We start from the raw sequence: 19164 nt of genomic DNA on the forward strand, positions 1-19164 counted from the left end.
CTTAAGTGTGATAAGTTACACATTACCTAGCTTGAGCCGTGACATAAACGCATTTCAAATATCAGCATTTCATTTCTGATTTTATCTGTCCAAGGGATTTTTGATTACCAGGGAACCCACATCTTACCCTGTCAGCATCAGTTTAAAAAGACCTTGACGTTTATCTATCAATACCAGTTATGTCAGGCAAGACTCAATACTGTTGGACTGGCAGGGACAACCTTTCTCACTTAGTCATTGTAGGTATATTTGAAGCCAAGCCAAAATGTCAGGAGGCTTTAGAAGGCAGCGGGTTCACAAAAAGGCTATCTCACCTCAGGCCTGTGTTCATACAGAAATTATTTGGGTTTTGTTGGGGTTGAGCTCAGATTGTCATGGTTGGGTATAGAGTCCTTGACTTTTTACTCCAACAGAGGAGTGGAAGGTTACTTGAAAGTCTCAAATTGAAGTCAAGATTTGGCGGGACTGGAAAAGTTTATATTTAATTTTGCTCTCGCAGGGCACGTGTGTAATATTTGAAAGAACTTTTGAGGTTACGGTTCTTCCTCTTACATGGCTGTGAATGTTTAAACCTGTTATTAATCCATTTATCAGCCAGAGTGCAGGCGGGGGTTTAAGTGTGCTCGCGGTCGTGTGGCTCTGTACAGGTGTGTAGGTGTGTGTCATTGTTGCGGTACCTTGCTGTCCACGATGAGATTGCGGATGCAGCCGGTGAAGTGCTTGTGCTGAAGCTGAGGGTAGATGTAGGGGATGTCCTCGTTCACACCGCCCAGCTGGAGCACCTGGCTCATGTTCAGGTGTCTAAAAACACACATAGAGACAAGGAAATGCACGTTACACACACTAATTACAAGCAACTCACATAATAAATGCGCTGCCATTCCCTGTGATTTGGGTACAATTGTAGAAATTACTTGTAAATCCAAAGAGACATCATTGGAACTAAATAAGATGTCACAAAACCATTAGAGACATTTTTGCCATTACTTTAGCTTTTATGCAGTTTTGGTAATCAAGCTTTTTATCACAGCTCTTGGTTGCGGTTAAACTTTCTCCTGAAATATTGTGTGAATGTTGGGTTCTATAAATACCTGTAACATTTTTATTTCAATACAATTTGAAGATCTATGGCCCCTTCCTCTGGCGCCATGTAAATATGTGGACCCAATTGGAAGCACTTTGCTAAACCTTGACACTCTGGCAGGCATCCCCACACATAAAGTCACACCTGTCTTCTAAAACATAAAGGCGTGCACTGCACATGTATGTGTGTGTTCAGGTGTACCTGTCGGCGTTGGGTGTAACGCCTATCACTTCGCAGGAGGAGTGGTCCTCGGTGGTCAACCAGCTCCCCAGGCCTTCCATTTCCATCACCGCCGCCCCCGAGCAGCGATCCAGGGTGAAACGCACTTCCTGCGGAGAGCACACAAACAAGGACATGCTGTATAGAAACCAAATATATTAATAGATACTCCTACTTCCCCGTATTATTATAATAAGTGTTCTTCGTATTGCTTTCTTTTTACCGTCATCACTACAGTGGGAGTTGCCCCTCTGACTCACGTTTCTTACATTAGTTAGTCATAATCTGCTGCTGCCTGCTGCAACACCGACAAAAACAAATTCTCAAACCAGCGTGTTCCAATAATTGGTGTATTTACAAGTTTAGAGGACGGGGTGTTATATAGAAGCCATGACAATCTATTTCGGATAAAATGTCATCTTTAAATAGGCTTGTTTGTGCTAGAAGAAATAACGAAAGTTACAGTAAAGAAAAGATCAAACATTCATCTTAATGTACTTTTTTCAGACATATGGTAAAAAAATGTATTTCACAAAATACAATGCAGCGCATACTGGCATCGGCTATTTCAAAAGTATAGGGTATTTTAATGGACTGCAAAGGCTTTTTATTTTTATTTTTTTTTGGGGGGGGGGGGGGGGGGGGTCCATTGGTAACCTTACCTAATCATTCCCGAAAACAATTGGTGCAAAAATGATCACAATTACTCTTGTGGTTAACAATACACAGCGCATTAGCATTCAGTATCAACCATGTGTAAAAATGTAAACGTTTTTTTTTTTTTCACATCTGTGATAAAAGCTTCCATATGTGCTGTCACAATACAACCGAGCGTAACACGTTGAACAGTCCCAAGCCCAGAAGTTGCAATATTAATGTTGGATATTTAAAGTTATAATCTCAAAAAAGACTGAATCAGTCTTCATACGTTGGATAATGCTAGATACACATGAGTAATAAACATATTAGGCCAAGGACATTTAAGTATTCTCGTCCTAAATCCCACTTTCTGTCTGATTAAGCGTATTCTCATTACTGCACATACAGTGGGGCAAAAAAGTATTTAGTCAGCCACCAATTGTGCAAGTTCTCCCACTTAAAAAGATGAGAGAGGCCTGTAATTTTCATCATAGGTATACCTAAACTATGAGAGACAAAACGAGAAAAAAAATTCCTGAAAATCACATTATCTGATTTTTAAAGAATATATTTGCAAATTATGGTGGAAATAAGTATTTGGTCAATAACAAAAGTTCATCTCAATACTTTGTTATATACCCTTTGTTGGCAATGACAGAGGTCAAACATGAAACAAGCTTTTCACACACTGTTGCTGGTATTTTGGCCCATTCCTCCATGCAGATCTCCTCTAGAGCAGTGATGTTTTGGGGCTGTCGCTGGGCAACACGGACTTTCAACTCCCTCCACAGATTTTCTATGGGGTTGAGATCTGGAGACTGGCTAGGCCACTCCAGGACCTTGAAATGCTTCTTACGAAGCCACTCCTTCGTTGCCCGGGCGGTGTGTTTGGGATCATTGTCATGCTGCAAGACCCAGCCACGTTTCATCTTCAATGCCCTTGCTGAGGGAAGGAGGTTTTCCCCCGTGTGGTTCTGGGATTTTTGTTTACCGTTCTTGTGATCATTTTGGCCCCACGGGGTGAGATCTTGCCTGGAGCCCCAGATCGAGGGAGATTATCAGTGGTCTTGTATGTCTTCCATTTTCTAATAATTGCTCCCACAGTTGATTTCTTCACACCAAGCTGCTTACCTATTGCAGATTCAGTCTTCCCAGCCTGGTGCAGGTCTACAATTTTGTTTCTGGTGTCCTTTGACAGCTCTTTGGTCTTGGCCATAGTGGAGTTTGGAGTGTGACTGTTTGAGGTTGTGGACAGGTGTCTTTTATACTGATAACAAGTTCAAACAGGTGCCATTAATACAGGTAACGAGTGGAGGACAGAGGAGCCTCTTAAAGAAGAAGTTACAGGTCTGTGAGAGCCAGAAATCTTGCTTGTTTGTAGGTGACCAAATACTTATTTTACCGAGGAATTTACCAATTAATTCATTAAAAATCCTACAATGTGATTTCCTGGATTCTTTCCCCCCATTTTGTCTCTCATAGTTGAAGTGTACCTATGATGAAAATTACAGGCGTCTCTCATCTTTTTAAGTGGGAGAACTTGCACAATTGGTGGCTGACTAAATACTTTTTTGCCCCACTGTACATGTCGTACATTTCTCTCTTCAGTCTTATGAATATCACCTGTTCATGAGTAGGGGCACGTTCACTGCATTTGATCATTAGCATAATCAATGCGTCCAAATAAATCAGCTTGCCTAAGTTTTACTCATATAAATTTTAACCTTGAGTAAAGAAAATAAATAAATGTAAAAACTAGAATTACCGCCTCATGGTTGTCTGCCTTCAAAAAGCATTCCACATCCGTCCAGATTGGCATCACATTAGGATTTTATCCTTTTAGACATTAGTGTGAAATTGTTGTAGTTGGCATAAGAATTCTTGAGCTATGGCCAAAAACATGTTTTGTGAGGGCACAGGGACCTTTGACCTCCAAAGACTAATCAGTTGATCCAGGCGTTCCTGAGATATTGTGTTAACAATGTGCGGGCCGGACGGACAACCCAAAAACATAATGCAGGAAAAGAAAATCAGACTGCAGGGTTTTACGTCCTGCTTTTTGCTAGTGGAACAAAAAAACAGTTTTAATGGTTTGAATTGACTTTACATGAAGTTAGGTGCAAAAAAAATTAAAAAGGCAGTCTAGGGGACAAGCAAGTAAAGGGAGATGGAGGAGAGAATATTATACGCTAGGCGATACTACACTGTTGGTAACAACTGAGGATGAGTCCCTGGACGGCGACTTGCTTAAAGACTGAGAAACAGCTGTGTGAAACAGCTGTGTGAAACAGGAGTTAGAGCGTTCTACTGAACTGTACGTTTCGCTGTACTAACAAAACTATGCCAACAAAATCATTAAATTGACCTTACTCGTGGGTGTAGGCATGTTTTTATCTCTTTACAGTAAAATGACAGAGAAACGTTTGTCCCTTAAAGCTGTTCATTTTACTTTGAAACAACAGGAAGTTAATGTGTCATGAAACAGCAGCTAATTTACAAAGGCTGTACCAGCTGATTGATCATCAATGAGGTTGATGGTGTCACACGCACAGTGATTGTTTGCAGGATTAAACATTTCAGATACGGTTAACACTATGAATTATTATTCAGTTCTTTACAAGTCTCAGCAACAGCGACTGTTTCAGACAAAACCAAATGCTTTGGTTCTCTAATATCTGACTCATGGCTAAACTGTCTTGATTCATTTTTTAAAAAACCCCCACTCATGGCTAGATTCTTGGCTGCTGAATCATAGAGTGAATGTACAGACATCAGCTCTGTACTCGCTGCTTTCAAGCACACACTTCTGCACTGATCCAACCAGGTCACACGACCAGGTTGGATAAGCTGCTGCTGACTATTCAGAAAAAAAAAATAAACTCACATGCGATTTAGAATAATGCCATTGTGTTGCAGAATAATCCCCCTTGTAATAATAAGAAAAAAAGTCTCAATGAGTTATTGTATTCATGAAATTCAGAATAAAGCTGTCGTGTTACCCAAAGTCCTGATGCACTCATGCATTTGTCTGGCTGCCCCAGTTCTCAATAACGAGCAAATGCACTCGGTGTTGTCAATGTGAAGCTGGACCTACAGCCATTACTTCCTTTCATGCTAAAAGAAAAATTTAGCAAAGAAAGAAAACTGTTGCATTTCTGACACAGAAAACACTGTTTGGCAGTGAATTGAACAGTTTGGTAAAGGACCTCAATTGCACACACATTTTTGGGGAATATTAGAGGCAAGGTTATGTTCCTGATGGCATTATTAAAATGGTTAGCCTGCACCTAAGGTAGAGCAAGCAGTGTCTTTTTTCTTTGAAAGGGGGGGTTTGGGAATATTTATGGGAACTTTGAGTCACCAGCTGAAGCAAATTTAAGAGTGACATAGGTGTGATTATTCAGTTTTAGGTGCTGAATATGAAAAAGGTTTTATTTTGGTCCTGACAAAACTCAGTCCGGCGCTTTTACTGAATTGGTCCACATCTCTGTTGGGATGGGTTTCCTAGAACAGCTGCTTTAACCGGATATCCCAATAACAGATATCTAGGCTAAGACTTCCTCTTACGTGTGTCAAAAATTTGGTTGAGAGTCTACAGCTAATCTCTATGAACAGATATCTGAATATCTGTGCAGATATGTCATAAAGAAAAGCTTATAAGAAGCTAAATAATTGTCAGACAATAGCCCGGGGTTCAAAGATTGCATTTCGCCCAATGCTTTCCCCTTCTTTTGCTCTCCAAACTGACTGTTTACCTACATGCAACCAAAACCTGCTCAAACGTGATTGGTCAATACTACTGGGACTACAAACGGAAACCAATACTAAAATCTTGTCCTGTTGCCTACAGATTCTGCATACATAGCTCGGAGTGAGACTGTGAGGTTGAAGCTTTCAGGCTGGGTTACAACAAAGCCTCTAAAAATAGCCTGACTGACTGTCGTCCTGATGTTCAGGAGAGACAAGCACAATGAGGCAGTGGTTACATGCGAGTCCTTGGAGGTGAATAGCTCTAAGCGGTCCTCAGTCAAATGAAGATTAGCTTAATTTTACTCTAATTTAATTCTCTCACAATGAGCCTGAGCAGAGGGTGTCAAAGGAGGGCCATTGCATTAGTTATTAATTAGTCTCACTCTCACCGCTATTGTCTCCCCTTGCACTTAACAGTGCAGAGAGTTCTACAAAACTAAATCAACAACGGACATCTTCCCCATTTGAAGCCCTAATAAAAGTATCAAATGGGCCTGAATGGGGCTGTTCATGACATGATATCGTTTTGGAACATTAGCTATAAGGTTACAATGGTTAAGAATGTGATTATGTTAATTGTTCACAGCAATGTCAGGAATCACTTATATACTGGGCTGAATTAGAACATTTAGTTGTAATGTTTAATCATTGATCCAAGGTTGGGGAGCTCTGCAGACCATGATCCATGTTTAGTGCGTTCCCTGGTCACTGGTTTTCAGATTTAAGTCAACATTAATATTTGGTCTTACTACCAATTTCAACTAATGGTGATATTACAATTGTGCATAAAAATGGTCAAAGCTAGTTTACATAAATGGTACCTGCAAGATGTAAAACTAAACTACAGCGACAACTTATTTCTTGCATCGTGTTCACTAAAGAAATAAACAAAAAGCTTTAGTCCGGGCTGCACTAGATCACAGATGGTGGGTTCAAAACAACCTCACCACCTGTTCATCACTCTGTTTTGGGTATCTTTAAATGAGGTTGAGTGGTAACAAAATCATTTTTGCATTTTGGCCATTAACCAAAAGTTACACTGTTTTTTCCCAGTGGATGATGTTGTATACAAAGCAGGAGAGTCACATTTCATTGATACATTCTCTAGGATACCAAAGAAAACATATCAGACAAAATCCACATCACTAATTTTTACTTAATTTGAGTTGTCTTCTCTGGGGATCCAGTCTCCATCCAGACTGGATTCCATTTTCATGATGCATCCTGATGCTTCTACACTGTATTCGAGAAGCATTCAAGTTGTGTGCAAAAACACAATTTCACATCAATGATGCAGCTGCCGAAACCCAGATTCTGTCTTGAGTACCTGCAGGCTGCATGAGTCGGTGTCAAACTGAGGCCAAAGGTGTGGGTGGATGTTCAGTAAGTGTAAAGTGAAGAGTCAATACATGTGAAGTACACTATCAGGCTTGTGTCCTCTACTTGTGAAAGTGATACTTCTGATTATGCACAAATAAGGACATAAAGAGGAATTTACATATTCACAGCTGAAATGAAATTGAACTTTCTTCATTGACAGCTCTAGATAACCACAAACTAAATATCCTCGGATTTAAATGGTAAGCTAACATCTATTTAAAATATCTTAATGCAAGACAACATTTCTTGTTTTTAGTGCTTTGTCATCTGCCACTACAGCTCAGTGTGAATACACTTGGAGCTCATTTGCTAAATAGCTAAATAAACGGTGGTCGGCGTTAAATAGGAGTTCAACCTTGCTGTTGCTGCGGACATCCAGCCGATGCCACCGCCTGTCTGCCACGTTCACGTTGCCTGGCAACTGTTGCACAACTGTGCCAGAGCCATGGTTGATTTTCAAGGTGGGGGTCCCATCTATTAGCTCTGGATGGAGAGAGAGAGAGAGAGAGAGAAAAAGAGAGATACAGGGAGGATTGGTGAGATTACATTGAAATCATAAGATTTAAGAAATATCAAGCTTTTATAGACGCCATTTAGTTTTGGTTTGAAGCTGTTGATTACAAATAGTTTGTGCATGTATTGAAGTCTCTAAAACTGCTTTGAAAACCATTGTGATTAAATGATACATGCCAGGGTAAAGTGGTGACTTAAGTGTCATATTACTGAGTGCCGACTGACAGTGTGTATATAACTTGCCAGATATCATCTCTGTGTATTAGCTTTAATGGGGATTATTGCACGGAGCTTGCTGTGATGCAGTTTTTCCGTCACATCTCATGGCAGTCAACAAACATCAGACAAAAGTTATTACATTCTATTTTCTGACTTACTCAAATGGCAAATTAAAAGTTAATGAAGTGGTTAAGACTGCTCGTGTGCTCCCCATCATATGTAAGGTAATTATGGAAACGCATGTCTGCCAACCAGCAGCGGCAATCCATCATCGTGCATGCTGAACTTCAGAAGTTCATTCAGACACATTACACTGATCACTAAGGATCCTAGTGTATCTGCCTATACAATATGTGTTTGACTGTATTCTACTTGTTTCACGCCACAGAAGCTTGTATTTAGAGACTACCAGAACTAGGTCTGGGATTTGGTACGCAGTAAGGTATCCAAAGAAATAACCCAGTACTAAGTAGAATCAAGACTTCTCCAGTCATAAAACAAATAATCGAAGTAGAAATAATATACTATTTGTATGCTTTTACTCGCAGCCAATCAATGCAAACAGTCTTTGATTCAATGCCACGTGTGATTGTCCCCATTTCCTGAAAAGCTACAACCCATACAGCCGGGATTGCCTGCCTGCACATGGCTCTGAACACCGGGATGTCTGAGCGGCTGCAGCTAACGATGCTAACAGAGGAAACAGTGCTGAGAAGGCAAACAGTTTTAACCTGGAAGGGAACCGCAGGTTGGCCGTTACACTTCAGCGACAAAGCGATCCCACCACCCTGGGTCGGGGGTCAGCGTTATCAGTAGTAACCCATTATTGGTATCAAATAAAGTACTCTTTTGGTACTGGTATCACTTAAAGGGTGATGGAAGTGGTACTGACAATATATATTTTTTTATTTACAGCAGCCTTATCAGATCAGAGACTCCTAACATTCTAATATCTTTTCCAACCAAAATTAGTGCAGGTTTTTTAAAGACAGTGAAAACACTCTAAATTAGGCGATATACTTCTTTCCCATAGCCAGTAGATGAGTATGCCTTTCTGTTGTTTTTCAAGGTGTTTCACATTCAAAGCCACAAAATTGACGGAAAACAGGGTTGATAAACAGTTAAAGTGTTACAGTGGTTACTCTGCTGAGTCTCTCTTTCAAACTCTCAAACCACAGTTGGTTATTGTTGGAACAGCAGAAAGACTAACAAAGATGGTTTTGATGAGTATTAAGCGCATATTAATTGTATGTATGTAAGTTAATCAATTATAATAACTGTCCAAAGTCATCTTGATTTAATTGAATATAAATTCACTGCAACATGCGTAAGCATCGCAATGTAAACAGAGAACATTTGCGTATCTTCCCAGGAGTCATGTTTCAATCATTGCTGACCTTTGCCACCACAAAGACAAGTGAGACATTTCTAGACTTGAAATTCTAATTAATTCAAATAGGGTGTCCTTTATTTTTTTCCCTCTACTGGTCTCCATAGAGTGCTCAAATATTCTTCTGGGTCTATTTCATGAAGTCAGATGGATAAAAAAAATTGTAATTAAATTTCTTCTTCGTTATTGCCCATCTGCCACAGATGCCTAAGGCACACATCATTTAAGTTGAATGAAGTCTTCCTTACACGACTATCATGCAGCTGACCATTAAATTAAGGACTTCTCCACCATTCCATTAGTCCACACTATTTTCTGTGTCAGTGATGACAAAAAGTGAATGTATGGAAAAGTCTGAGTCAAATAGAGTGATGTGTTTACATTCAATTTCAGGAGATGTGAAAAAAATTCAACTGTGACTCAAGTGACTTCCCAAAAATATCTTGTAATTAATGTAATTTGTATTTATGTTGTTATGAAATTAAGGCCTATGTCAAAACTGTGGTAAGTCTCTGTTGGCTGTATTCAATTAAAAACAATAATAGGCTGTCACAGTTCATGTCCAATAGCTCATTGTTCTTAATTTTCCCCACTGCCACCCTGAAGCTACACTCCCACACACCCACTGTGTGAATTAGGGATTCAGTTCCCACTAAAGCATTTGTACTTATGCTTAATTTTGAGGACTCCCCGTTGGCACTTTTTTCCTAGTCTGACAAACTGAAACGGTTACAGTATATGCTAGAATTATAATTAAGACTGAGATAAAACTCCTGCGCTCCGCTAACTCCCGCCCTATGACACTTGTCTTCATGCTCAATTCAGTAGAAGTAGAGAGTAAAAAGAAGCTGACAAGAATCAAATTCCCTTCTTATGTCTCTTCAGCTGAGCTTTCGTCATCCCTCTCGCTGCATGTTTCGCAATGTCAGTCTGCCTATCAGTTCTTTCATCTCCAGTCTCTCTCTTTTTACCTCCTGCCGCGCTTCACTCTTTCAATAACTTTTTCACTGTAACTGACATTTTTACATTGTGCTCCTTTCAAAGAAATAAAAAAATAAAACGCTATTATGTTTAATAGCAGAAAAAAAAACCTTCATGATTTATTTAATTTGAGGGCTTGTCCCCTCCATGACCTCTCACATGACTCAAGTTTACAGACAACATTTTAGGAAATCAGACAACAAGATCATTTCTTACAAGCAAAGTTTACTAATGGGGAATGCAGTCAAAGGTAGGGTCATCTGCTGTAAATGTACGGCAGATAATGTTAGTTACGTATGTGACTCCGTATTCTATGAGTAGAGGCGTAGCCCTCTAAGAGCTGTCCCTATTGAATTCATCCCCGGGCGCATGTGCAGCTGTGAAGATTTTTTTTGTACACCGTTTGTTCCGTCTGCATTTGCCATATATAACAGCCGTATGACCATAGTTCTGCTCCAGATTTAAACCAGCATTTTCTTTCGCTGGCATGGGAGGATTCAGAGGGGCCTACTGCAGGGAGTAACCCTACCTTTACTAAGCGCTCCAATTCAGCAGCCAGGACCACAACCATTGGCCAATCTCTGAGTGGTTAAGGATCACACCATCTAGCTGAGGCAGTGCATCTTTGCGACATAAGAGCTGCCACGTTTTTTCCGTCCACGTCTCCCTGCCAGCAGCTGAACCATGGCCAGGAACCATGAATAACTCGTGGGTTCTGGTTTCACCAGAATTATCTTTAGATTCCCTTCCTGAATGAGCGCTAAAAAGGTAGGAATTGGTGGATAGGCATAAAGGAGAGTTCATGGTCAGTGAGGGAAGGCAAGTGCTGGGCTCCGTAATCAAAATCCTCATTGGCCTCCAGTGCTCCCAACAGGGAGGAGGAGAAGGATGCTAAGCCAGCAGACTGGTACGGGATGTCAGGTAAGTCGTAAAAATTCAGTCAACAAGGTATCCTGACGGTGTGACAGTTGCGCACCACCTTCAACACAAAGCGCCTGAAGGCCTCAGCTCATCACCGCAGCTCCTCCATAGGCAAACTAACACAGATCTGGCAAGCAGCCTGCGGGGTGAATGCTAGACAAGGTAGAAGTTGCGTGGGCAGCTTTCACAGCTTTCACAGCTTTGATGAAGGTCTAACCTGGGATGTAGCCAATCAGGCAGCCGGTACAAAAAGTAGGAAATTAGGTGTTGGTGGGTACACGAGATGCTGCTCTTCTCTAATTGCCTTGTCAAGGCTGGGATGTGCCTTTGTGATGAGGGCCCCATTCTTCATTATGCTGCCTCTAATATAAGTTTTAAAAAAAGGATGTTTTTCAAGCAACAGTGAGTGTAAGTTTGTCGTTACCCCCTCTTTTCCTCTCAACTTTCCTTCAATTACCTCCAGGTTGATTTAGCCCACTCCAGCTGCAAGATGAGTTGCTGCTGTACTTCAAGAACTGTCCAATTCATTTTAATATATTGGCCAGGCCAGTCAATTGATCAAAGCGAACAGAGTAAATTCAATATATCAGGTCAATCCAAAGCCTAACTCCTTTGTTTAACTTATACTTTGTCATCTTTAGGCATCACCTCAGTCCCCCTACCATCTCGTCTGTGGGTTTTTCTTCTTTATCTCACACTTCTGAGTCTTTATATGTCCGTTCTACAGGCTGCCCCCTCCCCACCCTCAGGGGAATTTCCCTCATCCTTGAACTTCAATGTATGCCAACGTTATCTCACCCAACCCTCTCTTTACATCCGCACTGGTGCAGCCAGACATGTCGAAACTGGCCGCACACTCACAGCCGCAAAGGACACCTCTATAAGTCTTACAAAATATTCATTTCCACAGATATTCTTGTAAATGTAAATGTGTAAATGCACAGACACGTGTGCTAAGTGTAGGCAAGTGCAGAAACGTGCACGCACACATTCAAGCACCTAAAACCAGTTAAAATGAAGATTGACCAGTTGATTGTCTGGCACAGCTCAGGAGCCTTCTTGTCATGATTGACGTGACATTTTACCAAGAGATGAAGACTTCAGAGGTCTCAGAGGAGAGGAGGGAAGAAGTGAAGCGGCGAGAAGAGGGAGAAAAAAAGCAAAGGGTGAGCAGTTCTGAGCAGTAGGAGTCAAGAGTATGGCAGGGAAAAAAAGGAGGAGGAGAGAGGGAAAGGGGATAGAAAGTAAGAGTAGATGAGAAGAGAAAAGAGTGGAGACTACCAGAGGAGAGATTAGGAGCGAGTGTGATTGAGCACAGAGCTGGGATGAAGGCCAAGTTACAAGATGGCAGAGGACAAGTGGGATGATGGACTGTGAGGTAAATAGATGAGAAATGAACAATGCAGACAAGGCGAAAGGGAGAAACAGAAGGTGATGAGTAGAGGAGAACATGATGATGGATCAAAGGGAGGACAAATAGAAAGCAGATGGAGGAAGCAAAGGAAGCGAGAGCTGAGTATACGCTGCAGTCCTCTAACCAAGAACCAAGTGTTTTTTTATTGTTTTTTTATTGTTTTACTTTTGTTAATGAGCTAAACATGCAGCAAAAGCTGTGTGAGTTAAAACAAATGTTTTGTTTCAAACTCAGAATCATTTGAAACCAAATTATTACATTAATTAAATATATATTTTATATAAATATAAATGCATAATATAAATATAAATATCTGGAACGGGCAGATATGGGCACACATTTTTACCAAGAGCTGTGTTTATATTATCCAGAAACCATGAGATTTGGTACTGAAGGCAAGAGAGAGAATTTCTGTCAGTTATAAAAATGAGTCAAACTTGAGTAATCAAAACTATTATTGTTAACCCTTTCAACCAGGGTAAACGAATGGGACACACAGTAAATATTTTAGCAGACGTCTGAACAAATGTAAAAGGAACCCTGTGAGGGAGAGCGTCAAAAAGACCAAATTGAACAAGCCTGTGTGTCAATTAACTTTATTTTCTCAACATCAAGTGGGAGAGAAAAAAAACAAACAAACAAACAAACAAAAGGAGATCTGATGTTCAAACATTTGATTCAGCTCAATTTGTGGGATTGCTGCATCACTTGCGGTGCACCAATCTGATCTGTTGGATCCGTATCAGGCCTGATACTGACCTGATCGACCAGATCTGATATCAGTCAGACAGGACCGATCACCACCATGAAATATTTAAGTCCTTTCAGCTCTGCACCGTTCATTAACAGCTGTAAGATTATTTTGATGTGTTAAACTGCGGCTGCTAATCCTCGCATACATGTATGTGCTTCAAAATAAATGCTTTTTTGATGTGAAAGTAGATGTAGGGCTTTGATGTTAAACCAAGAGTTGACTATGCCATGTATAATAAAACTTGAGAGGAGAGCTGCTCAGAAAACAAGGCAAAATCTCACATTATATTAACTATTTAACATTTGGTAACTACAGTTTAAAAAAACACTTCAAAAGAGCTTTGGAACATAGGCTGTGAAAAAGAAAAAGAATGTTGCCACTCTGATGTCAGCGATTGGTTTGTGCACTAACGCTTTGAAGACTCAAGTTTGGCAATTTGGTCGTTGCCATCTTGTTTTTTTTAGGAACCAGGAGAGACCATAATAAGACAAGAAGGTGGAGCTGTGGAGGAGCAAGGCTCGACGGGGGCCAGGTACCAGGAAAAGCGAAGTTAGCAGCTAACTATTGCTCTAGCTAACTAGCTTGGTTAGCAAGGCACATCAGTAATTGATATTAGCTGCGATATCAATTGAGATGCTAATTTAGGCTTGCGCAAAACAGGCTTGAAATAAGATGTAAACCGGAGAAAATAAACAGACAACTCCTTAGGGTGCTTTCACAGTTTGTTTGACTAGTGCGAATCACAGCAAACTGATACTTTGTTTGTTTTCTGTTTGAACTGGCTCGGTTTCACAGTGCACAAATGAACGCTGGCCAAATAAAAAACTATATTTACTGAGGTGCTTGTAGGGAGGAGCAGGGACAACGATTTGCCTCAGCACTGATCTACTGTGGTAAGAAATCCCTTCTCCGCCAGTGGGGACTTTATTTAGCATATACTGAATGTTCTCTTCCACCCAAGCAAATATTTGGTTTCAAGTCAGTCATCTGAAGTCAGACATCTCCCGCTAATTTAAACCTTCATTTACCTATGTCCGTCTTAACCAATGCCTGCACAGGCAGCCTGTTATCCCTCAAGTTTTGGTTGACTTCCTAGAATCTGGTAGAAATATATGTTCTCACTGCATGAATCCCACTTGAGTTCATTGGAATTGGTCTCGGACGAGTTGTTTTACCGATTACCGATTTCACAACGGCCCTACGCTGTGGTAGCTATGCGGTAATGTCGACGCAGTGGTGCGGACACCCTGTTAGCGAGGCCCTGCTTGCAAAGCCCTGCTACTGCGACCCTGGTTGTGACTCTGTGGTAGCTACGCTGTGGTGAACCAACCCCTACGTGTAAGGCAGATCAGATGAACCATTTCGAGATATACGACGGACTTAAAAGGATGGATAGATTTCCAGAAAGAGTTTCATTTCGCAGATATTTGTTCAACTATAAAGTAGAACTATAAAAAAAATCCCTCAGCCTTATAGCAACATAAAAAACATGCAGGTTATTGTCCCTGTGTATAGCGCTATAACTGTTGTAGCTCTGGTAAAGTTAAATGGAACTGTCCTGAATGAAAGAGCTTCACGTGGACATACAAACAGAAATGGATGAAAGAAAAAACTGAGGCTAGCTAGCTGGAAAGTCTAGCTGGGAGTGCAGCGGGCTGGGGGCCAAATGGGAACATCTTCATAGGGGCCGGCATGCCTTTTAAATGCTCTGGGTGTACTAGGGTTAGGACAAGACTTTGCTCTTAAAGGGCACATCCACACGACCAGGGTTCTTTTCTGCTACTCATACGTAATTCATTACCTCCTCCTACACGAGACAGAAAAGAGGGAGAGAGAGAGAGAGTGTGTAAAAGTATATGCTTTGTGTGCAAGTAGAGCTTGAACTCCCACAGAGTTGGGGACTCTTAAATATGAAAAATGTCCTTTTGACTGCCTGAGGATACACAGGAGCCAAACCAAGAGCATATGGACTGCATAAACAGCATTACAAATCACACGGCTACACACATACACCCCCCCCCCCATCACACACGCACAAGCAGTCACATATACTCAAATGCCCACTGAAGTCATCCTGTGTACAAATCAGCAGGCAATGCAGCAAGTGCAGAGCAGAGAGCTTCTTGAATAAACGATCTGTCAGCTAGCTAGCCAGCCCCGGAGCCGACGCATATTGGATCTCTGCATCCAGCAGCACTTCCTATTTGAAAAGCTGTTGCAGTGCTAAGCTGGGGGGGCTACTGCTACAAAACAGCCCCGTGGAAATTGAACGTAATGGCAAAGTGAATCTCTGCGCGCTGCTGCTTGCTAGATTCCTTTTTTCTTCCATTTATATCCAACTATCTAAAAGAGCTGAGAATATGTTCCTTTTTGGTTCAAGGGTAGAAAAAGCAAAAACACACACACACACGCTGATTCCTAAGAGACCCACCAAGGGCCAACTTTTTTTCTATTCTGCAAGGGTGCTGTGATTACACAAATTTAATTTGTCTTGTTAATTTGTCTATTGATTGGACAAGCACTGGCCTCTGGCTGGTGGTCTTTGCGTACATGTGTGTGTGCGTGTGTGTGTGTGTGTGTGTGTGTGTGTGTGTGTGTGTGTGTGTATGTGAGAGAGAGAAGGTAGTACTGTGTGTGTTTGATCAAGCACCTCATAGTAGGTAAAACACTGCAAGCCATGTCTGTCATTTAGTGTTGATCTGACTGGACACAAATCATTACCGGGACAATCAATCTCACTAATACAGCTGAGGTTAAAGTGTGACATTGCTGATCAGGCCAGGCAATCTTGATGCTAAGTGAGCCAGTTTATATTGTATGTGGTGTCCAGAGTCTATTTCTGACAACCGGCACAAGTGCAAGACTTGGGAGAATTGATGTAATACACATTTCTATAAAATATATATTTAGTTCATTCCAAATATTTTTTATGTAGTGTTTTGGTAGCCGAGGTTACAGTGCATGAATAAAATCTGGAACTTTTGTTGCATGTCATACCTCTCTCGCTCCCTCCCCCATTTCTACACTCTCAGAAAATGCAATAAAAATATGTTAAATATAATAAAAGTTTAGAATAGAAGAATAGTCGGCCAACACAGAGATGCAAAATAGATTATTGTAGAAATACTTCAATGTTTTGGTAATTATGCATATACGTTATATGAGGAAGATTGAAACCACTCTCAGGTCTATACCATAAATATGATGGATTAGCGTAGTTTAGCATAGAGACTGCAAACAGGGGGAAACAGCTAGCTAGACTCTGTCTGAAGGTAACAAAATACTCCTACCAGTACCTAAACTCACACACATTTTTTCCTTTTTGGTAAAATCCATTAAAGTGTAAAACAGACAAATTGTAGTTCATGAAGTTTTAAGTGCTGCCAGCTGACATTACGGTGCACAGTAGACTCAATCATTGCCTGGGTCCAGACCTTTGAATCTACCAAATCCACCATTCCAGTTGACTGATATTTCTGGCAATGTGATATGAAACGGTGGTTTCTCGGTTAAAAAGCAATCGAGCCAATGAGCCCCGCGTCTTTAGGAGCCCTGCTTTAGACGGCATGTCTTCCTAAAAATCGCCCAACATCGCAGTTTATTTTTACATCGCTCCACCCCTCTCAAAACCCAAGCAGAACCAGAGGCTTCATATCCGTGTCAACTGAAATCATCATCTGAGCTGATTTGCATTGCTGTGAATTTCACTGATAGAAGGGATTTTATCCAGCTAGACTGCCATACTCTCTGCATGTATCCACATTGTCAGAGGACGCCAAAAAAATAGTCCCATATGTTCTACTTGTTGTTACCACCGGGAAACAGTTTGTGAAAGTTGTGTTTTTATGCAGTAAACAATGATAAATCTGGCACGACTGGAAGTTGCAATCTTTCCACCACACAATAATTCTAACTGATCCAATCCAGGTATAAATACCTCCTGTAAGTATATCACAGATCATATCACCACTAGGGAAACATCCCCTGAGGAGATGGTGACAGGTGGTAGTGACAATGTCAAAGCAAATGCCTGTCAGACAGGTGGTGGGGCAGCTAGGACAGTGTCACACGTGAAAAATGTGTTACCTGGGAACTTATGGGCCAAAAATATACCCAGAGAATACACAGAATACATTTTCCTCAACTAAATCTTCTCTTGACACATGCTGGACTCAAGCCACATGTTAATAACGTGGGTCTCTATTTTGTCCTTCCATCTCTGCAGCCAGGTTTATATGGAGACATAAAAATTAAAAAATATGGTTACAGACTTACAACTGCTCATGTATTAAATATCACTGTAAGCGTTGTGATAGGGAAGCAGCTTTATACAAACAACTGTGCCGGAGTACCTGCTTTGTTGTTGAATGTAAATGCCTATTAGCTATTCTAAACGCAAGTAGTTGACAGTGGTTTCAAGCCAAACTTATGATAATGACCAGGTAAATGAGCATGCAAATAGAGTTTGCTGTGAGGGTTGGTTGCATAGTTGAATGGCATTCTGTAAATCAGTTTTACAGCAGACTCAACATTGAGAAATCAGAACGGCTGATTTGCCAAAAGTCGACGAAGTTCCGGAAAAGTTACATAATTATCAGAAGGGTTTTGCAGACAACAGCGACTCAGTTAGACTGGTACATTTGTGGTTGTTTGTGTCATAGGTTACCCTTTATGATCACTTAAAGGTTACACTCTTATACTCTAACCTCATGAAATTGTATATGTAGAGTATTGATCAATGAAACACAATTGTTCTTTGAACTGCTGCGAATTTGTGCTGCGAATTTGGGTCAGCCTCGTGCATGGAAATGTGTAAAATAGCTTAAAACAAACTGACCCTGAACTGTAAACTAAGATGGCTGTCCTAATCTTAAAATTCCTTTGGAAACTAAAGGCCTTATAATTATGAATTACCATAATAGTAGCTTTAATACTACTACTACTACTATTACATTGTATTTGTGTAGGCCTTTAAAAGATACTCAAATGCACTTTAAGGAAGAGAGTTCCAGAAGGAGGGGGCAGCAATGGAGAAGGCCCTGTTCCCCCGAGGTCCAGTGATTATACCTGGTGAGAGGGGTTAAAGGGCATAACACTGGAAATTGAGGCCATGAAGACGTATGATGTGACCAAGGGGAAATATTTAGAGCATGAAGAGTAGGAGACCGAGCACTGAACCTTGGGGGACACCTTGAGAGAGGGTTGGATTTATTGCTGATGAACTGGTGGTGGATAGAGAGGTATAATTTGAACAAGGGGAGGGCAGTGATGCTGGGGGAGGACTCGAGGCGATTGAGGAGGATGGAGGGATTGATGGTTTCAAAGACAGCACTGAAGTCAAGTAAGAATAAGTATGTTGAGGGAGCGGGCATCATTGGTGACTCAGGACTGGAAGTGGCCATTTGGTTGAAGAAGATCTCAATTATTTATTTGGTAGAATGACAGGAAAGAGTTACTATTATCAACTGTGAAGGAGTTGGAGGAGATTGTCCATTAGCTCGAGAAGGTTGCTTGTGGAGAAAAGGATCTTGGGGTTAGCGTAGCTGGAGTGGATGAGACAAGAGTATTATGTGGAACGAGCATTGTTGAGAGCATCTTTGTATTGCTGTGAGTAGTCTTTGTGTGCCAGGGTGTGTACTTTGAGGACTGTTTTCTTGAAGAGCCACTCTAAGTTGACGTTTGCTGGATTCCATCAGATGCATTTGGGGGGTGTGCCACAGAGCGGAGCGGGCGAAAGAGACTTTTAACAGGGCAATCTCATCGTTTCAGTAGGACAGTATGTTATTATGGGGGTGACCTATTCTTGGGGGGATTAATAAACAATATTTACATGATGGAGAAAGTAAATTTATTGAAGGGAACATCCATAATCTGATTTACCTAGAACACCAGAGGTCAGT

At 41.0% G+C, this 19164-nt stretch overlaps 1 protein-coding gene across 1 annotated transcript in view; it reads right to left on the reverse strand.

Moving 5' to 3' along the window:
• The window catches only part of si:ch211-186j3.6 (neural-cadherin), a 238052-nt gene that overhangs the window by 65489 nt on the left and 153399 nt on the right, over positions 1-19164 (reverse strand). The window contains 3 exon segments of the mRNA XM_054614523.1: positions 678-801; positions 1286-1413; positions 7428-7555. Coding sequence (XP_054470498.1) covers positions 678-801; positions 1286-1413; positions 7428-7555 — 380 coding nt within the window.

This window comes from Anoplopoma fimbria, chromosome 2 (genome assembly GCF_027596085.1).
Source record: "Anoplopoma fimbria isolate UVic2021 breed Golden Eagle Sablefish chromosome 2, Afim_UVic_2022, whole genome shotgun sequence".
NCBI classification, from domain to species: Eukaryota; Metazoa; Chordata; class Actinopteri; order Perciformes; family Anoplopomatidae; genus Anoplopoma; species Anoplopoma fimbria.